This window comes from Plectrocnemia conspersa, unplaced genomic scaffold (assembly GCF_051122295.1).
Source record: "Plectrocnemia conspersa isolate PC_06_02 unplaced genomic scaffold, ASM5112229v1 ptg000001l, whole genome shotgun sequence".
NCBI lineage: Eukaryota > Metazoa > Arthropoda > Insecta > Trichoptera > Polycentropodidae > Plectrocnemia > Plectrocnemia conspersa.
In genome coordinates this window covers 29,758,327-29,781,751 of record NW_028277165.1, presented here as the reverse complement: position 1 = coordinate 29,781,751, position 23,425 = coordinate 29,758,327, and the positions used below count along the sequence as shown (strand labels likewise).

General features: G+C 28.9%; 1 protein-coding gene across 5 annotated transcripts in view; it reads left to right on the top strand.

Moving 5' to 3' along the window:
• Positions 1-23,425, top strand: part of KaiR1D (Kainate-type ionotropic glutamate receptor subunit 1D) — a 368,488-nt gene that overhangs the window by 249,800 nt on the left and 95,263 nt on the right. For all 5 annotated transcript variants that reach the window (XM_088201720.1, XM_088201693.1, XM_088201729.1 and 2 more), the window contains one exon: positions 19,680-19,864. In XM_088201720.1, coding sequence (XP_088057846.1) covers positions 19,680-19,864 — 185 coding nt within the window. The remainder of the gene's footprint in view (positions 1-19,679; positions 19,865-23,425) is intronic.

Below are 23,425 nucleotides of genomic sequence, written 5' to 3'. Positions count from 1 at the left end.
TGTAAAAAAGTGTGAGTCGCTGGCGTTTAATTGGTTAAAGAGGAAAGGCGAGAGTAATTTCAGCTATTGAGTATTCATTATAAGGTGGCACAACACAGCTTTTACTTCTCTATATTATCGAAACAGTATAGCATAATATACGACACAGTATATTATGCTATACTGTCTCGAAAGCTTTTTCTATATCGAACATTAAAAGACTCGTACTCTTTTTCATAATAACATTAGTGCATATATGCTTCGTCAAACTATTAACTGATTATTGCGGAAATTAAACTGTTCGGTATTTTTTTATACCGCAAATTTTATTTAAAACGCATATGAATTATTTTTTCTATAAATTAATTGCTTATCCATAAATTTTATTTATTATTACTATGCACGTCGTTTTAAAATATGATATATTTACCTATGAGAACCATACTTTAAGTATCATTGTATTATTTTTTTCTAATATATTTATAAATGCTCACAAATTCCAAATTGATCTCTTGAGTGCTTTGGCGTTTCTTTTTTTTTTTTTAAATTATGGTTACCCATAATTGTATACTTTTATAAACCATCTTTATTTATGTTTTAATTCAACTGGGTTTGACTATGTTTGTTTAAAAAAATATTCTAAGAAGCGGATTTTTTTATTGTAAGCAGATCAAAAAAAATGATATTATTCATGAGGTCAGAAATAAATTTAATAATATTAATAATTTTATTCTTGAAGCAGTAGCATATACAAATCGACGAATAATCCTAGACATTGCTAGACAGTACTAGGGGTGTTACGGTTGTCAGTCGGGGGCAAAAGTTTCCTTTTTGAGACCCTAAACCTCCTTAACGCGGAGAACAAGGCGATAATCAATCATCGTTAGTTTGTAGGAACGATCGAGGGCCATTAATGGTCTTCGGAGGCAATAAATGCGCTAATTATTAGGCATAATTGAGTGGGGAATTGTGTATTGGAAGCTGTGAACGATGCTAAGGTAAGATTTTGAATAAAGACCAAATTGGATTTAAAGGAAACGTCAAGAGATCTATCGAGATTAATAGAATGATAATCTGAGAGATTCGAGTGAGGATAATCGAAAATCGGACGGTGATTGGGTTCAAAAATAGATTATGATACATGCTTATCGGAAAATGTTATTATAATTTGACAAAGTCAAAGGGTTGAACCTGTCAGATGAGTATTAAATTATAGTTGGATTTTTTTGTTAGATTGACATATCTTTTTGCTCAACTTTAATTCGAAAATGTATAAAAAACACTTGACTGACAATCTGTCTTGAATATGATAGACGTATGTATATATTTATAAAATCATATGTCAAAAATAATATTTTACATTATCTTTAAAGCGAATTTTTTGCTAATATGTTATATAATATGAACGAATTTTGTATATTTAATACATATTTGTATACTTAAAGGACATCGATATTGTGTTCTTTGGTTCAATCGTTTGGTTCAATGCACATTTCATAAACTCTGATGTCTGCATCTGCATTGGATCTAATATACATATAGTTTTGGCTTAACATATTAATTATTATTCAACATTAACTGTCCCATAGCTTAAGGAAAAGCTCCTTAATGCTGGTTAATCCTGTATATCATTTTCTCACTCACGGAACACCTAAGCTCTTCCTAGAATTCTGCGCTACATATATTTTAAATACTCTGTGCTTACACAAAATTATAATTATATTAAGTAGGAATGGATAATTTATAAACTAGATATTTTAGGGGGCGTAGCACTAGGGGTGGTTGACCTCGCGGCCAATGAGACTCTTCGGTGAATCATATTAGATTGTTTATTAAGTTATAATTATAATTTTGACTATGGACGATTGCGGCGAGTGTCAGGTCTGCCAGTGAGGGTACGTGGCTGGTTCCTCCGGATGGCTGCTGGTAGATCTTGGCTCTCTGGTTGTCTGCGTCGCTGGCTCTGCTGGTGACGTCTCTTGTCTCGTGCCTAAGCCGTCTCGTATCTCGGACCGTCTGCCCTCTCTCTCATCGGAGTCCGGGCTTATATCCTTTAGAGGGATGCACGCTAGCTGATCAATCGCGATTGTGCATCGATCTCTTAGCGAATCGCTGCAGTGGCTTCTTAGAATTTAAGAAATCGGATGTGTATTTTCGAAAGCGAATTTTTTGCTTTGCTTTAGACTTTCGAATTCTTCGAAATGGGTTTGCATTGTGGTGATTGATTGCGTCTGTTTTGTCACAAAAGTGTTGTGTGGTCAAAAGAAATGTTTGTCTCATTGTTAATGAATGAACGTTTTTGGTCACGGTCATTAACAATGAGACAATCACCCTTTTAAATGTGCCTATATGTGTGGTCGCCACAATATACTTGTTTAAATGATATATTGTATGCGATTTTATAAATAGATCTAATCTCTAATCTACTAGATGTAATAAAATCATAATTCATTTATAAGCAAAAAATAGATAAAGTTCTACTGAATTAATGTCTATCTTTATTAAAATTAATTTTTCTTTGCTTTGATGAGAGCACTGATATTACTGTATCAGCTTGTTTAGCCATTTTTATTTGTTACTGTATAGGAATAAAAATTAAAGAAGAAATAATTAGTTGTACATCATTAGCAAAAAAAATATATTTGCACTGCACTTTGAACTTGAACTTCTGGGCTTTCATTGCATTATATGTACATATTTTAGAACAACGAAATATGTATACGCCTTTAGAAAGTGACATTTGCTTGATCTCCGAGGTCGAATTGTGCAACGGGAATATAGTGGCCTTACGGTGCTTCAATGCACCGAAGAATCATTGCGTGTTATTTATGGAAAACCATTTTTTTCTAGTCGTAACGAAAGCTTTGTGTGGTCCTACTCTTATCTGTTTTTTTTCATTTTTGGTTACAGATTTTAACGTGAGTTGCAAGAATAGGATACCACACACTGTTATTTTTACTTATCAATTAATTCTAGGTATAGTTTTACATGACCTTGAATATTTTTTTTTTATGTTTTCTTACTCAAAGTAAAATATTAATCTACCTTTATACTCAGAACAGTACTTAACTATATAGATACATTATGCAGAATGATTTTTAATGTCTCATAAAATAAGTGTTATGGTCAGATTCCCTGCTCCTATCCCAGTGCGTTAGTCGTGATGTGGTCTCCATACGATTCACAGACAAAAACAAGTATGAGAATCATAATTACGCGTATTATAATCGTATTAAGTTAGGTATAAATGTTTTGCGCGATATGCTTGGAAAGTTGGCCTTTGTTGGCTCACCGACTAGGGACTTTGCGGGGTGCGGTCAAGCGAACACGGCCCACGTACTTCGACAAAGGTATTTGGGCCAAAAGGGCGGTCCGGGGGGCAAATTTGCTTATCAGAAATCAAGTTTTGGCTGACAGGGGGCTGGATGAAATATGCCTGATTCACGATTCACGTCATCGTATATACAAACACCAGTACATTCAAATTGATTTCTCATTAAATTTATGTAATGAAACGAGACAGAAATGTCGCATTTTGAATTTAATCAGATCGAAAATTACTTTCGCCTCTATAATATTTTTTTTGCTTAAATTGAAAAATAAAATATTATTATGAAAAATCAAATTTAATTATATTTTTTATTTAGATAATAATTACATGTATTGATCAAAAAAACGTTATTATTTTAACTACTTAATTAGTCCGGTCGAAATGTATTTTTAGAAGACTACATTCTAAAAATCCAATGTATCAATTTTTTGCAAAATGGCGACAAGTATAAAAACTTAAACACTCGTAACTCAGTAGGTTTAAATTTTAACAAAAAGATTGCTATATATTAAACGTTTAAAAGCCAAAACTTCATCTAAATAAAATATTTAAAAAAATGTTTTTTGCTTCAAAACAAGCAATGTATCAGTTCGATCGGACCCCCATACGAGCCATTTTGAGACTTTCAGAAGAGTTTACGCTCTTAATTGCTTGGTTTTGAAGATTTAAAATTAAATTTTTAGTATCGTATAGAACGACTGTGCACCCCCTATACGTTTTGTATGAAAAAAATATATAATTTTTTTTTACAAAATAGCGGCCAATGTAAAAATTAAAAGTGTCATTACTTTGCAAAATAAAATCCTACTAAAAAATCTCATATGCAAAAATTATTTAGAAGCTTAATTTTTATTTAAAAACAATTTTTAATTTTTTTTTTTTATTAAAAATCGAGTCTTACGGTAAATTGACCGGGCCCAAGAACGAGCTTTTATGCGACTTGGCACATAGTTAACGCTAGTATTTGGTTTCTTTTAAAGATATAGACTTGAATTATTGATGCAAAATAAAGATTTCGAATATACTTATGATACCATGTAAAAAAATTAAAAATTATTTATTTTCCAAAACACGTTTAGTGTTATGAGTCGATTGACCCACCATACATACGCTTATAAGACTTGCAATATAGTTAAGGTCAGTGTGAGCTTATTTATACATATTTAAAGTTGAATTTTGGTAACAGTATAGAATTCTTAAGCACCTTGTATATGTTTGCTAGCAAAATCCAATGTGTCAATTTTTTTCAAAATGGCGACAAGTATAAAAACTTAAACACTCGTAACTCAGTAGGTTTAAATTTTAACAAAAATATCGCTATATGTGAAACGTTTAAAAGCTTAAACTTCGTCTAAATAAAATATTAAAAAAAATGTTTTTTGCTTCAAAACAAACGATGTATCAGTTCAATTGGACCCTTATACGAGCCATACTGAGCACCCTCTATACATTCTGTATGAAAAAAAAATATATTTTTTTTCTACAAAATGGCGACTAATCTAAAAATTAAAAGTGTCATAACTTAGCAAAATGCAATCTTACTTAAAAATGTCGTATGCAAAAAGTGTTTAGAAGCTTAATTTATATTTAAAAAAAAAAAATTTTTTTCCTAAAAACTAAATTGATCAGGCCCCTATATGAGTTTTTATGCGACTTGGCATATAGTTAATAGATATATAGTTATTAAATAACGTGTACGTTTTGAATAAAATTTAATTTATTTATAAAATACTACTCTTATACTACTTCGTAGGCATGAGGTAAAAACATTAATCTGTCAACCTAAAAGCTTAGTCATATCAGATATAATTTTTTTTGTGAAACCTTCACGTATAAAATACAAGGGCATTATTATTGTGACCGCAATCTCGGTTAAAAGGCAAAACGCTCTAATAAAACATAATTTATGACCCATGAACATGTGTGTGTGTATGAATTTATTGCGTCTTAAAAAAAACAAGCACAGCACGCGGCTTTAAAAAGCTCTCGCACCAAAGGGCGCAAGAGAGCTTAGAGGATTATAAGTACAGTATCGTTCTGTGGACTGATTGAAAAGAAGCTTTTCAGCCATTTAGACAGATAATAGACTCCGCACCTTTCCGCACCCTTTGAAGTTTTCTTATCCGGATAGCGAAATTGGAAATGATCAGATATTATATTTTTTTTGGCAATGGATTGTTCCCGAAACTTTAATGATTTCATCTTATTTATATAGTACATGCAAATTTGATTATTGCTTTGCTTAGCAACTTTACTTTATATGAGCCCTAAATTTGATAAGGTTTAGTTTAGAAAAGCAACATGACGTTGTTAATGGTAATAATATATTTTTAATACTAATTATGATTGCATGTAACGATATTTTATAAAAAAAAAAAATTAATCATTGGAATTTTACTAACAAAAAATAACAGGATGCTGCAAAAAATTTTTTGCACCCTTAAACATATAAAAGATTTTACTGTTATATTTTTTTTAATTAAATACGTTTATTTTGATAATACATAACTTATACTCATTACCTTTTAATGTAATAGTTATATATATTAAACATGTCACTGGTTTATATTTAAAATTTATTAATGGCTACAATTTTATAAAAAATAAAATTGTAAAACATAAAAAACCTTATAAAATTTAAGCGAAAAAAAAAACAATTTGAGTACGTTTCTCTGAAAAATTTCATATTTATTAATATTTTTCAGATCTGTAATTACTATATTATTAAAATTAGCACAATCAATTATTTTAAAAATAAAGATCGTATCTATGTATATAATTTAATATACCAGAAAATATTTTATGTATGTACTACTTTTAATTAAAATATTATTGCCTGTATTTATTTAAGCACATCAGCATTACAAATATAAGATAAAGAATAACAATTCGTCATATCACATAATTGAACCCTTGAGTTAAAATATTCTAAGATATACAAGAGATAACAGCAAATTGCCACCGTTTTATATACCGAAATAAAACCTAGACGTTAATAAAATACGTAGTAATAGTCCCTTTTATTACATGCCCCTGGAATATCATTATCTAGATCTTCCTAAGAATATGTCAATAGATCATAAAAAATACTCTAACCCATAAACTAAGCTCTATCTTCAAATTAAAGCTCGTCCGTTTCGAGCTTTCGGGAATGGCTCGGAATAAATCGTGTTTAAAATTATTACCACCGTTAATTTTCTCAAACGCCGCCACGTTGGACCAGAAACTAACCGCTAATCCGGTTTTGATTAAAACGCAGTTCGTGAAATTTATTTAGCGAGTTCTTAGCAAAGAAGGCTTAAATTTAATTAGGCGAAATCGGAATTAATACGCTTTATTGCGTTAATTTTGCGTTCGCGCCCCCTAATCGTCTCCCTTCAAAACGTGACTGGAATTATTAATAATTTATCGCTAAATGGGTTGCTTAATTAGTTTTATTAAATTCGGATGGTTTAGACTGCTTAATAAGCCTATTGCGAAAAATATTAACATATTGGCACAACAATATATATGCCAAAATTTAACTGAATTGTTTCGCTTAAGTATGTACTTAAAATGTATTTAGCATTATTTTACGTTTAATATCACGATTTTAGTCTCTTCAAATAGTTTTGTCAAAAAACGCTTAGTTTTAGACTCAAATGCTCGTTATAAAAGCGCACATGACGATCGGAAATTTTGATGGGGCATTTGCAAATGCACATTTTAAATGGACCATAATAAATGACAGTTGGTGTCTAAGCAAATGTCAAAGAATTAGCGCATAATTAATTAGGAAATTTACTTTTTTATAATTTTTAGATTTCTATCCAGACATTTTCGAATATGCTTGAATTTTTAATTTTTTTTCCTGGAATACTATACTTTTTATTACTAACTTTTCTAATTTGATTTTTTTTTTATATTTAAATTAAATTATGTTTAATAGCTTAAAATACATAAATATGATCGGTTCTAGTAAAATGTTTTTGCCTCACATTTAAAAAAATATAATTAATGAAAACCTAAAACAGAAATATTTTTATTTATGAATAAAATTCTTTAACGTTTGAAACGTAATAATGTTTTTTACGCCAGTAACATTACATAATATAAATACTTAAGAAGCTTAAGTTTTTTGAGTTATCCTGTAAATATAATAGACGTAGTAAAGTACGTCTATTTGTTTCATATTTATTACAGAAAGTAACGTTTCAATTCTTTGTGTGTGCTTTTTATTTAAAATGTATGTTTATCCAACATCTCAGTAAAGTTAGTAAAAAGACAATATGTATGTAGATCATATTTAAATTTGCAAAGATAGGGTAATAAATTATTTATAACAGTTCTCTTTTGAGACAACTGTAATTACACATAATGCAATTATATGAACTTACAACCGGCATTAGTCATTTTATAATGGACTTAACTGCATTTCTGCTCTTTTGCCGATTCATGCAAATGCGGCTTAATTAGCTAAAATACGTGTTTAACATACAAACATAGCCATTTGCAAGTGGAATTAATACGAATCGTTGGACAAAAAGATTCTCGAGATTGCGACGTATTGTACAGGATGTACTGTATATTAATGAGCGCATACTTTATAAATTGTTATATTATTAAAAATGATTTTTTATATATACTTGTTAGTTCACCTTTTATATTTATTGGAACAAGTTAGTGATTAGTATAAAATAAAATACGCAATTGAAGTAACGTTTTGATATTTTTTGATGCCGTTTATTTTAAATTAATTTTTATCCAACATCTCAGTTGAGTTAGTAAAGATTTCAAATTTGCTCTGAGATTGCTTCTTCGTATACTTAACCATTCGTGTGAATTATTTTTTTTATATTATATTTATATAAAAGAGCAAAGTGCAAATCCGCAAAGTTTGAGTATAAATAAAAATTTGCGGCAAAATTATGAAGACAAGCATCGCGGTTGAGGCAAACGCAATTTTTCGAGCTCTAACTGAGATAAGTTATTCATGGAAAATTCGATAAGCGACTTGGGTACAGAGCGCTTGAGTGATTTTTACAGTGGCATAATTCAAAAAGTTTTTTTTTTCACTTCCTCGAGGTGTTAAGGTAAAATTGCGCCCAGCTAAAATTCAGAAACGAGTCGTAAATAAGGCATTAAGTATGCACATATCATTTTGATAAATTTGACTCAAGAAAAAGCTTATGTTAATGTGTGAAGAAACGAACGATAAGTGACAAGGCATATTTATTACACATTTGATGCAAACTCAAAAACTATGATTACTTTGGCAACTGTATCCAAATATTTTTCATTTTCCAATAAAAAAAAATACTGTGTATTAAAAAAAAAATCTGAAAATACATAAAAAAAATACACACATAAAAAGCTCATACTAAAATAGCAGAAAAAATAAAAAACATTAAATAGTTTTTGTACTTTTATACAAATTTGCTGTTATTTTGATGTTCGCTTCCAAAAAAAAAATCTGTAGTTAAGGGTATGATCATTAATATAACAATAGTTGTTAAATTGTTAGGATTTATTTAGTTTATATTTTTTTTATAAAAAAACGCAACTGGTGACATTCAGGTTTTTGGCGAGCATTATGGCGTCGTCGTTCTTGAGAGGACGAGCTGGCGCTGTCTCCAGGCTAACATTCTAAGGAGAGCCTCTTTTTATGGAGGCATCTAGAAAGGCGCCATTGAATGCTCTCTCTCTGGATGATGCCTTAAATGAGGCGGACTCTTCGATGGGGTAGTCCGGCCAAGGATAAAAGCTTGTTGTGCTGGCCTAATATGAGGTCTACAATAGAGAGATTAAAAACCCTGGTGTCACTTTATAAAAAAGGGAAGTACGCCGTATTTTCATACTCGGTTGCCAACCTAAGATCAACTGGCTGGCATGTCTCACAATTATTGCTATCCCTCATGGCAATCAAATGGGTGAGATTTATTCAAATCATTTAGAAACGTGTAATATTATCCCGAATTCTCTTTTTAAAATGGTAATGAAAAACAATGCTACCTTTAGGTGGGAAAGTTACAGTTATTTTATTTACTTAAAACAGTCCGAATACTTTTATTGAGAAAAAACATTAGTTATAACATATTTCAGCGAACAACTTATTCAATGCTTATTTCTTTAATAGACTTCCAAAAGCAGAATATTAAAATAATATAAACTACATACTAACAAATTTATTTAGAATATAAATTTAATGGACTTCGAAGAATTAAAGATGTAAGAATAAATGCTATAATTTGTCTTTGAACTAACAAAATATGTATTAAAACTGTTATTTTTGTTGTATTTGCATCTTAACACAATTATAAGTGAAACAATATAATATATACTAGTACTTAAAAATAAACTTACGCCTCAATAATTTAATGTTTACACATTTTATTTAAGCTTATGGTAGATCAAAATAAGTAATTAGATATTTTAATCCGATTTTAGATCGACTACATTATATTTAGTATATTTAGTTAAATATTGTATTAAAGATAAATATCTAAATGATTAAGTGGCTGTGCCATTATTACAACACAACATGCAATTTGTTAATTATAAGCTAGATGAAATATTTTTTTATTCATTATGCCCAGCTATTTACATATTCTAAAGAGACGTTCTAATATCATTATATTTTTTGGAAAACTATAATGTTGTAATATATTGTGTAACTGTGACTAATAGCTACATTGTGTAATCTATCACCTGCATTTTTATTACGACATAGTAATGCGATTGTAATAGTCATTGAACAATATGCAAGTAAAACAAACTCTTATTATCTATTATGTTGATTTCACAAATTGGTAGAATAGTCAATATTGCTATTGTCTTAAAAGTATATTTTTTTCGAATAGCAGCAATAAAGAAAGTGAAATACAATTTCCGTTATAGTACCTACTAAATATCGATTATATTATTTAAAAATTATATGTATAATCTTATTTCATATTGATGTTAAATTAATTAATTATTTATATCTGCTTTTACAGAATATAACTATACAACAGCAGTTTATTACATTTTTTTTTATTAAATATATATTCTATAAATCAGAGTTGAAAACAAATTCGGTTGCCTCTTTTTATTTTATTGTACTTTATATTGATTTCTACTAAGTACTATTTTAATCTATATTTTAATTTAAAAAAAAAATGCAATAAACATTATAAAATATACATAAATACTGTTTAAATAAAAAGTTTTCTAAATCTTTTAACAAATATAACATAATGCAAATATTTTATTTAGTAGTGAAATAAATCCAACTTAAGTCATATTTACCAATATGTTTCATCATAAAGAAATTCCATATGTTATTAATCTATATTCTAATAAATCAGTGGTTTGATACAATAAATAACCAATGGCAAAAACATTTCACAATAAATGTGTTTTTTTTTATATTATACAAAAAAAACACAGATATATATTTATTTATTGTTCGTTTATGCTAATGGTTAGCTTCACGTATTATATAATATCATTTAGGATGATATATCTCACTTAACATTGATCTTATATCAATGTTTTATTAGAATTAAACCAAAATGTTATTCTAATTATAGTTTTATTAGTAGTTAAGAATTAATTATTAAATAATAGCTGTATGGCAACAATGCTTTTAATAAATATTATTTCCAAACTATTTTCTACATACATATGTATAATCTCTGCTTCTAGAAACTGGCAAAAAATACATTAATCATGTTTTATCCTGATATTAATAATTAATATTATAATATTAAGGCTGATTTCTCATTAACTTTAAGCTGATTTTTTTAAATAAATTTATTTTAAATTCAACTAAATAGTCAAAAATGTGCCATTGATTATGTTTTTCATTTATAATTATGCGAACTACTAATATGACATAAAAAATAAATGTAACAACCTAATATATAATTTATTTAAAACTTTTTTAAGGGTATTGCCGTACATGTACGGTGTTCGATATTTCACTGTTTTATGGTATCCCAGATAATTATATATTTACCTTTGTATATAACTATAGAAATAATAAATAAACAAAAACAATAAATGCATACTATTTTTTTTATTTGCTTTTTAAAGATAATAATACCAATAAATTAAAGAGTGCGAAATATATGAACAAAACAAAAAATATTTTGTAATAGTTTTATAAAAAATATTGGGAGTCTCTGAATTGATATAAAAAATAGCACAAAAGCCGAATAATATATGTAAAAAAAATATGTTAGGTAAATTAATGATATTAAAAATACGTTGAGAATCATTGATTTTTTAAGAAATTATTGTAATTACATAATAACAAAAATAAATATGAAAAAATACAATAAATTGACTCACTTCCAAGTATATACTAACAAATTATTAAATGTGTATAAATTAGCTCATTACAATTATTCATTATACAACTTGTCGGTCGAGGAGTTGTTAACCTTCTTAGCGATCAGTTCAGTGATTTAGTTTTAACGCTACACACTGACTTTGATATTCTCTGCTTAGCTGGCGTTAGTGTACTAGAGGTGCGCTGGTACGCCGACGTCAACGGGGGCGTCCTGACAGCGCCTCTCTTTGAGTCAAAGAGTTTATTCTGTCAAATTAATACAGAGGATTCAAAATAAATAATTGATTAAGTACAGATTACAAAATATCTTGTATTATATTATTAAAAACCTGATGAACAATTATTACTTAAATAATAATGAAAATGTTCATATAGTTATTAAAGATAAAATCTAAGATTGAGTAGTAGAGTTCTTTATTTTTAAATTATATTTATTTTAATGTTCTTAGACTTGAATTCAACTATTTTTTCCTGGTAACTATAGTATGTTTTATTCTGTGTGTGTGTGTTTTTTATTGCTTTTTTATACTAGATATTATTCATGTTTTGATTATAATTTACATATATAAGTTCGCATTCGCGGCTTTAATGTAAAATATTTATCATCTTAGAGAAGATAAATATTTATTTATTTATCTTCTAAGATATTATCTTACATCGCGACTTCGCGATGTAATCAAACGAGACACTATAACTTCGCGTGTTTAAACCAAAAATCAAACCACGATATTACACTTTGCACGTGGTCGTATTAACTTTATTGAAATTTTCCTTTGGTTAGCGCAAGTTAACACATGATTGAACAAACTCGTTAGACGTGCAAAGAGCAGAATCCATACATTGTATAATATAATATGTGTGTGCCTACAATATTAAACATATATACATACATGTATATTATAAATTTAACGTATCGTACTTATGAAGCTACGTAATCTGTCGTGAGGCGATGGTATTTGGCGTACGTCGAATATTTGCCTGTCGATTAATCACTATCTTGTCATATTTGGGTTATTGATTTAGTTCGATTCGAATTAAGCCCAAATATATAATTTATGTTACACATCGGTAGAAGCTCTTGGGTAATATGTTTTAATTAATAAGGCTTTTGCTTGATATCAGTACGTTGAAAGATCCTATTTTTTGTATTCTTTATAAAATAATAGATATGAATTTTTTATATAAACATCTAAAATGTTTATCACAATCTTCCAAATTAAATACATGAATATATGATATGTACTGCATATATTATAATATAAAAGGTACAATTTTGCTAAGCGTGACCGCCGCGCACAAGTTATACAAGGCTCTCTTTATCAACGGAGATTTTTGCATTATTTTTTCATACCCAGATATTATCGGCGAGCTTAAGCATAATCCCTTTTCCACTCTTTTATCGTTAAATTTGCATAACAAGGAATGCTAATCATAGTCTTATTTGCCGTGTCACAAAAAAATACGAACAAAACTTCGAATAAAACCGAAGGGTTTTTTTAGGTTATTTTGCAGTTCTTGAGATTTTTCTCGGTACATGTAGTGAGATAACGGCTTTGCAATAAAACCTTTGCAGCGAGGACCCAGGTGAAAAACAATCCTTTCTTTCTCTCTACGGTCAACCCTCTCATACCTCTTTGTTCCCAAGACGTGTATATACACAAAACCAAAGATATCGAATGGTGATATTATTATTTGCTTTTAGATCGAACAAATACTGATATTTACTTTTTTAAAAAGTAAATATCCGACATATTAAAGTAACTTATATTAAATTGTAGAATGTGATAGTGTAAGAGACTAAGCACTTAATACTATTACTATATATAATTTTCCGACAAGCTGAAAACAGAAGAAAATTCTATATCTAATGTTCTGGGTATATTATTATTTTTATATAACATAATATAGCACGCCACTTTCCATAACATTATATTTTTCTCGTATTTTATAACAAAAGACAGCATTTTATCATATGATTTATAGCATTTACATAAAAAAAAATGCTTCTTGTTTTAGTTATCTGACAAATGAATCCTTGCATTTCTGATTTTAGCTGACCGGCAAATGTTCAAGAAAGTCAAAAACAAATATTTGCTATCGTTATTCCTAGAGTCGATCATAAAACTTTTATTGTCAAACAATGTTTTCGAACTATTAATCGAAAATATCTGTTCCTTTATAACTAATTTTAATATAACTGTAAATTTTGAGGAGCAAAACTAGTTTGTCTTTACAATTTTAGGGTTGTAAAAAAATATAAAATATTCGTATAAATTTATTTTTAATAAAAATATTTTTTTTTCTAGATTTTTGCCAAAAATCTAAAATATACAAGCTAAAACATTGTCAAAAAAATACTAGCTGACTTTCTACTTATTATTAGATATACCACTTAAGCTTAGCCTCAAGGTTGCTATCAGAAAAGCTTAAGCCAAATCAACCATAAGATTAAAATATCACCTAGAGTTCAAAACAAAATTTATAGCAAATATTTGTTCTACAAAAATATTGACCGGTGTATGTTAAAAAAAAATGTATTTTAACTTAAATAAACATTTACGCTAAATAATTTAAACGCATATAATTTTATTACTGTTCTCAAATGATTTTTTAAATACAACTTTATTTATAGCTTTTCAACATTTTTGTTGACAAAATATTTAAAATTAATTGCGCAATCAATAATTTATAAAATATAGTATATGTGATTTTTATATCAATATTCAATAAGTATTGCCCTTTTAAACAATAGTAATCTATATAAAAAATAAATAAAAAATAAAAAATGGCTATTAAAAAAACTCAAAAAAATACAAATTTCGGTTTTATGTTATCGTTGTGCTATAAATTGTAATTATTGTTTGCGTTTATATGTATAAATGTTTGATTTTGTGACACATATGTGTTGTTTGGATTTATTATATATCAAATAATTTTAAATATATATACAAATCTTTAAAAAAAATACCATATTTTAATAAAATGCTAACTTAAAATGAACTTTAGAGATACATCAAATCTGAATGGTTATAAATTAAAAACATAATTTATTATAAATTAAAACATAAAAAAAAATATATTTTAAACCTCGAAACTATTATATTTCATCATAATATATACTTAAATCATCTTATTAAGGTTTATTTGTTAAGAAACAAATATTTAACTAAAATGCCAAACCTGGCTTTTAAATGTCAAATAAAATAAATAAGTAAATAATAATAAAACGGAATCAGTTTCAATTGCAAGTTTATGTTTTATAATATTTAAAACAATATTTTTACAAAAAATTAATAAACATATACTTTGTAAAAATGTTGCTTCAAATTATTGTGTTCAAATAAATCGCAAATTAAAATGGTAATATTTTTTTTTATATCTGTATGTCTTTTATTATTGATTCTAAAGTATAAATGATTAATTCAATACATCAATAATACATTTAAGTATTTAAGGAAGTTGTATATTCCATAAATAAACTCTGAACTAAATTTATTATTGATTCAAAAATCCTTGGCAATGTATATCAAAAAGTATAGCTACCATAAACCACAAATTCAATATCGAATCTGATCTCCATTTTTTTCTTATATTTGCTCCTATTTTTTTTTTATTTTCCACTGGATATTTTTTCGCCTTTTAATAAATATTTATTTTAGCGCCGCAATAGACTGACGGGCAAATGGACGTCAATCAAATGCCATCGTTGTCGTAAATGCAAAAAAAAATCCGACATTAAATCTTGAACGCCGGATTGGCCTCCGAGCTAAAAGACATGTCGAAAATATCGAATATTTTAACATCAATTACATATTTGTAACGTAAATATTTGGTCGTAACACGAATGAATATTATTGATAATCAGTTTTTTGCTTAATAAAGACTCCGATAGAATTAATTTCTGGATAAATAATAGGACAAGCACTTGTACTATATAATCAAATAATATTGACGGCAATTATCCGAGCTAAGCGTATTGAATCGGCACGAATCCCAGGAATTATCCTATTGAGCATCACGTGGAATTTCCTCTTTCGCTTTGTGGTCGGAAAATCGCCGTGAAAATTCTCGCATTAAACGACGATGCGCTCAAATGCACCTAATAAAATGCAAATTGCCACATAAATGAGAATCTAACCATTTTTACAACGGTTTTATTACATTGATTACTGTTAATGCTGTAAATTAAACATTTTCTATTATATAAAAAGGTTAATTAATTATAGTAATTTATACTATAAAAATAATTTATGCTTTTTTTTTTACAATATTGCACAATAGTGTGTATAATATAAAAAAAGTCGTACTGAAATTTAATGATTTTTAGATGCCGAATAATTTATTTTCTCTAAATGGATTTTGCTTATATATACTTGGTTAAGTTATATTATTTATTTATAAACAAGAAGCTGTAACTATGCCTGTCATTAATTATAACATGCAAAAAAACTACGAGAATATTTAAAATATAAAAATTCTAAGAACTCAAAAAAATCATATGACTTTTTTATTGCAATGAAAATCCGTGATTATAATTTAATACAAATAAATACTATTTTTTATTTTTATACTAACAAGAATGTCACAGTTAATGTAAGGTGGAGCACACATTTAAATTATTATTAATTATTAAAATCATCTAAAAATATTAACTAAATAATAGATTTTTAGATATCCTGTTTATTATATATATACTATATAGACGATTTTCTTGTACTTAAAGATTATTTTATTTATATTTTTTATGTGTATTTTATCACCATGTGACTCAACATATTATTTAATTAATTATTTTAATTGTTTCGCACTTTTTTACGCTTTAATATGAATGTAAAAATAGCATACGTGTTATTAATTAAGCCCTGAAAATAATTAAATGAAAAAGAGCCGTTGAAAATTGAATCGGAACAAAGCGCTTTTCGCCGCCTTATCATTCACCGTGATCGCGGATTCCATTATTGACGAGAAATGTCGAAAAACTCGTGCTACCCTTTCGAGGAAGAGGAAAAACCATGCGAAATAGGGAACAAGGGAGAATTTCCCGGATTAAATTTTTAAAAAGCACTATGAAATCTCTCCCGAGGCGGGACGATCTCCAATTCGAGAATCGCTCAAATTCTTTTGTGAAGGCGCGCCGAGAGGAAAGAGGGAGGAAAAAGAAGGAAACGATCCGCTAATGCCAAGGAGGATGTTCTTTTATTCCCTTTCGAATGTGCCGAATCACCATTCTACGTGGGCGGAGTGGATTTTCTGTCTTATTCGCGGCGGGTGGTTGTAAGAAGGGTTGGGTGGTGCTCGGAGAGCGATAATGTGTAATCTGATGTGATAACATCTGTGTCCGATACAGTGAATCCAGTAATAGAACTGGACCTATGCGAGCCATTAAAACATGTATAATATATGTACATATGTATATACTATATATGTATAAAAATAATAAAATATATTTAATGTAGTTGGCGGTGTTTTGATTTCTAACGGTGTCAGTTGTGTCATTTTATTTTTATCAAGAATAAATTTTATATACGCTGCCGGCTACCCTGTAGATAAACAACATTTATTGCGACCTTTGGTTAGGTTAGAGAAAGAAAAACATCATATAGATTCCTTAGAGATGCTACTGCTAGAGAAGCGTGACCGAAAGCTGATTGCTCAACGGCCGACTGTTTGCTTTCACAAAACACTCTAGGGTATATTCAAAGTTCACAATAAATATAAAGACAATTTTATAATTAACTTTAATACATTAAAATATAAGCAGTATTAATATCTTAATGAAAACATATACACATTCTAATAAAATTATCAGTTAAAATTGTTAGTCACGTGAATATAATGAAAATAATAATGTACATTCTTCAGGATTTACAGACAATAAAAGATTAAATATAAGGAATATTGTCCAATAGAAGCTTCAGGGTTTGTGTTGTTTCATTGAAATGAAAAATAAAAAGCTATGCTATGCTTTCTTTGACAGTGCCATCTGAGAAAATTCTTTGTGCAGTGATTTAATTGAATTAGGAAGTACAAATGTGCTCAGTGATATTATATATTAAATTGCGACACTAATAAACGATAAGGAAGTAAAATATTAAATGATGCTATGAATGCTCAGATTAAAATGTCTACGTGCTGCCAGCAGGCCGACCGGAAATGAGGAAACTTTCAGTTTTAGTGCCGTTGTGTGCGAAAACTAGTCTGCGCGCGTTGAATGGGTCCATTCTACGTCCCTAATTTTCTCGGTCGCATCTAATGGGTGCATCTCCTTTCGTGATGCTGAAGGTGCACTCGTAAAGTTCCACATTCGCAGGCTAGCACTGTTATAGTCATTACCGGCTTCCTTTATCGCGGAAATATGCTTCTGTGCTGCGAGGCGTAATTTTTGAAAATTCGGCGAAAACTCAAATGCACGAAAGTTTCTTTGCCAAGAATAGACTTGATGTCTTTTAAAGGCATTGGTATTGCTTAAACTTAAAATCAAAAAATATTTTTAAAAAAGTCGATCATGAAACAATGTATCATAATATTCACAGACAACTGGCTTTTTTTATTGATATTGTATCGTTTGAAAAGTGGCAAGAGAATTAACATGTTGCTAGTTTGCTTGGCCCGCTGCGGCCTAGTGGTTGTGTGCCACGCAACTGCAGTTAAATTTTTGAAACGCGCATACGCATCATATCCGTATTGCTAGTTATTTATTACAAACGGCTTTTTTATTAATAATAATTTGTTTTAGATCTTGAGTTTAATGTTTACTGTATCAATTTATCTTATTTTAAATATTCAATCTGTATCGGAAAATATTTAACTAAAAAAATTCAAATGATTTAATTGCATTTTTATTTATAAATAATTTGAATAATACAAATTCCTTTGTCATTTTAAATATATGATTTATTTAAAAAAAAAATTAAATTCTATTGTTTTGTTTTTATTTGTGAGTGTTATTACTTCTCTTGAAAAATCTATTCATTTTATATATAAACGTTTTTTGCGAAAGGTAAAAAGGCTACGGAAGGTTATTTTTACGCCTATTCGAATGTGCCGAATCACCATCCTAGGTAGGTTGAGTGGATTTCCTGTCTTGTTCGGCGCTGAGAGTCATGGAAAGGGTTTGGCCATGGTTAGAGGGCGATAATGAAAAACCCCTATTGAACTACGTTTCGAGATGAAGGGGTGAGTTTTTAAATTAATAATCTGGCGCCGCTCTTTCCGTTCCGAAAAAGTTATATTGTGTAAAGGAGTAAAAAAATATCAGAGATCAGGACTGAAAAGTCGCCCGTCGGATTGAATTACGTACACTGTTGGAAAAATTCCAAAGAAGTATCCAAACTATGACAAATTTATGTAGTTGCTATGAGAATGCTTATCGCATTTTATTTGCCGATACACGGTGAGTGCGCAGTTTTGTTGTTTAACTTATTATATTATACTACCATACTGATACTATAAAAAAATTAATACAACATTTTTTTATAATGTATTGAAAATTTATTTTAGGTTATATAACGATTGATTTATTTCAGATCTTTAAATAAATAAATGCTTATTTATATAATCTATAAATATACAAAAGTATAGTTGTACGTAGCTTGTTTAGCAAAACTTGAAAAAAGGCCATCAAAGTTTGATGAATAATGAATGGAAGCAATTTTACCGTGAGATAAAAAAATCAATACTGTTATAACTGATATTACTGGAATTGGTATTAGTATGTTTATTTTAATTAATTAGTAATAAAAAACCAAAAAATAATCTGAGTACCACTCGCAAATACCATGGCAATTATTTTTTTATCTATATAATAAATATTTTAATTATAATAATATTCTTTTTAATGTTTACAATGCTTACATCCATGTAAATAAATAAATAAGTATTTTTTTTAGTCCATTTAAAAAAATATTTTAAACGAGTCACGTGAAAAATTTGATAAAGTGCATATATTTAATATAATTTAATTGGCGAATCTATGTTAATTGTATTATTAATATGAATTTAAAAGTTAAAATAGTCTCTGCATTTGCTATAACGCTTTATAATATTTTATTTCAGTGTGTCACCTACTTCGCAGCGGAGTGGCGGCCATTTTTGGCCCGCAAAGCGCCCACGCCGCCAGCCATGTCCAGTCGATTTGTGACACTATGGAAATGCCACACTTGGAGACCAGATGGGACTACAGACTTATGAGAGAGAGCTGCCTGGTCAATCTGTACCCCCATCCCACCACTTTAAGCAAAGTAAGTTTATTTTATTTTAAATATAAAATGATTCTCCAACTTTAAACGGGATTAAATTTATGGTTGTATATAGTTACGTTTATATTGTATAAACGTCTATTACACACTTCTCTTGTTTTTAAATATACATAAGCAGTATGGTTTTAGTGATACTAAAATTACTGGATTATGTTAGATATCTCTGTACCAGCAGATTTAATAAGTGTTTCTCTGGGTATGCGCGTTGATGTGATTCTAAGGATTCGTACTGCAGTCTAGCTTTGTTATTATATTTATATTTCACTATAAAAATGTTATTTGTTACACAAAAAAATTAAGTACAATTAAACATTACCTGTCTTAAAGAACGAATAGAAGAAAATACAATTCGAGTAAAAGAAAAAACACTATTAAGTGCTAATTTTAGTTCATTAGTTTAAATATTTTAAAGTTCTATGATCCGAATACTAAAGCAATCTAATATATATAAAATATTATTAGCAAAAGATCTGGTACTTTAGTTTGTTTTCCTTCAAAGTAATATGTGCTGTGACATTTTGTTTTAATATTGTATTATAAAATCCTTAACTTAAGATAAGTAAGTTAGTGTGGCCACGGTAATATTTTTATGTTATCATGTGCTATAAAAATATGTACTGTAATATATAGCTTAGAAAAAATAGAGTTATAGGTGAGCATATGGCACAATTGGTACAATTTATATAATTGTAGTGTGCCATTAAACATGATCCACTAATAATTTCGCTTAAAGCCTTGATAACGACAATACTGACAAGATTCTTGCTTTATTAATATTATAAAATAAATTAAAAATGTTTTTCGAGAATTGTTTTAGATACAGCTTAGAAAAAATAGTGTTTTTTAACATGTAAAAAAAATATTTTAGTTTACGCACTGTTAAAGATGTTATAATTGGTTTAAGGGCCGTGATAACGGCAGGACTTTTAGAGCGGTATTTCAATTTTAATATGGCTTTTTTAATATCTTTGAAAAATTAGTATATTTTTATGTATGAAAATATTATTAAATTATTTTTTTTATAAATTAATAATAATGATAAATTTACAAAAATAATGTTTGAACAATTTTGTACAAGTAAAAATGTTACTAGTATAAAAATAAGTTTGTTTCTTAAATGTACCACCTTTTTGTCAAATTATCAGTCATTTCCATCGCGTCCTTTCATTTTTGCAATCGAGTGAAAAAACTACTTTTGTAATTTTCAATTAATAAAAAACAAGTTTCGGGTAGTGATTTAACACTCTTTTTCTAAGAAAATGTTCTCCTTTCAAAACAATTCATGAAAAACACATGTTAACGAAGGAAACTCTCATCTAAAGTAAAGCGGTGTTTTCGATGATTAAAATAATAATGTTGCAGTCAAAATAAATAAAAGATAACTGTACTACGACTATTATTATATTACCATAATGTTGAGTCCACGAGGACTTAATGGGCAGTTATAGTCATTTTAAGATCTGGACAGTTAAGAGTTGATACGCTGACCTTGCACATTAATATATTTAATGTCAGTTACGAGGAGCTGGGCCAATTCATATTATTTAATATAAATGTTTTATGATTTTTTTGTGCATGATAATAATACAATAAATTGCTAACTTTTAATTAACGTAACGCACTTAAATAATATATTATGTCACGATTGTATTATTTCAATTTAAATAAACTAGCTGTCTGTACCTCACTGTCATGAGGTACCGCAGCTAGCGAGTGTGGTAAATACCGGACGCTCAACTTTTTGCTTCGGTACAGTATTAAAATTAAAAAATTAACGATTTGCTTGACATAGTTTTTTTTAACATGTATTAAAGTAAAATATTAAGCAGTCTCAATTAAAAATCAATTTTTTATGAATAGCTCAAACCCATACTTGAAATTATTTCCATATTTACTAAGCATCATATTATATTGCATCATAAAAATTCTAAACAGTATTGTTTATTTTACGTTCTATAAAAATATTTTTACGCATCAGTATTTTATATAGTTTTTTGGCTACCGTTCTATTTAAAAAGACCTCCATCAGTTACAAATTTAGTGCCGGGCAAGATGGTTTCAATCGCTAACAGCTGACTTTGACACTTTTTTCACTCACTATATAGAGACTTAGGAATTTATCTCGACGATTTAACCCTTCGAAACGGAGGCGAGCTGCCGTTCCGGGATGCCGATATGGAGTCCCGGGACGGCCGCTGACAAACCCCGGTGATGTATTATCACGAAACGTGACCTTTTCGATAGGGCGGTGACGGGCACCGCGGGACCATTTTGTAACTTCGACGCCATATCTCATTATTTGTACAGAGCACCACTATTAATACCGCATCGATAAGATTTGATTACATTTAAATGGCAACCATTGCGCTGAGAAGTTCCTAAATGACCAGATACAATTCTGAATTTATATAAAAAAAATATATAGAAAAGTCTTCTTATAAATTAACAGCTTTCAAAAAAAGTACCACTTAGACGTCGAGTAATATGTGCTGACACTTTTTAAAGAATAGCTTGTTTTATTACTTTTATTTTATGGTAAGAAAAATCTTTTCTTAAGCTTTGGATAGCTCAAAGATTAACGGATTAATGGTGTAATAAGAATAGTATGATGGATCGAAGATTAAGTTAAAGTCTCCCACTATTATATTCGAGAACTACATATAATAAAAATATTCTGAAAAAAAGGATTCAATAAATATTAAACTGGTTTTAAATGATTAATGTACTCTACTATTTTTGCGATTTGTCACCGCATCTAATTTATTTAATCGTAAATTTAAATTGTTAATTTTCCTTCTTACTTCAATTATTATCGTTCCTTCGCGAATTGGCCATTACACCTCAGCAATTCCATTTCCTTCGAATACGTCAATGGATATTAGAGTACAAAAGGAATTCGAAATCGAGTCTTTGTCCGCTCGACTTCACAATCGAATCATACAAACAAGGCATAATTGAATGTAAAAAAGGGAAGTCTGATGCTCTAAAGAAAACACTGACGAACAACCGACTCTCCCTTCGATGTTTTTGTCTCTTTTTGTTTGACTTTTGACAGGGACGACCTCTTTTTCCAGGCCTCGGGAAAAAAGGAAATCTCGCCGCGAACAATGGCCTCTTCAACGTCAGACTCCGGTATATTTCATTAAATAATTTGCAAACCTAATTTAAAAGTTCGCCCAGCCGGAGGAGACTCCGAGCCATCAGAACGACCAAAACTCAACTAGATATTAAATTAAAATATTCGATCCACTGAAACTTTTGTATCAAAGGATGCATTTAATGCTCGATATAAACCTTTCTTTTCAGTTGTAATTGATTGAAGTTTATTTAATATTTTATTTGAAGTAAGTCTTCTGAGCTTTTCTGTTATATATTAATTAAATGCGAGAGAGTACTTACCATTACTTCATAAAGGCTCTGCTCTATATTTAAATATAAACACATAACTGGACTCAAAGTACGTGTATACCATAGTCCGCCCAAGTCTTGGGAAACTTTGACAATTTGCGTGTGAATATTGTATGCTTCATACACGTGTAAGTT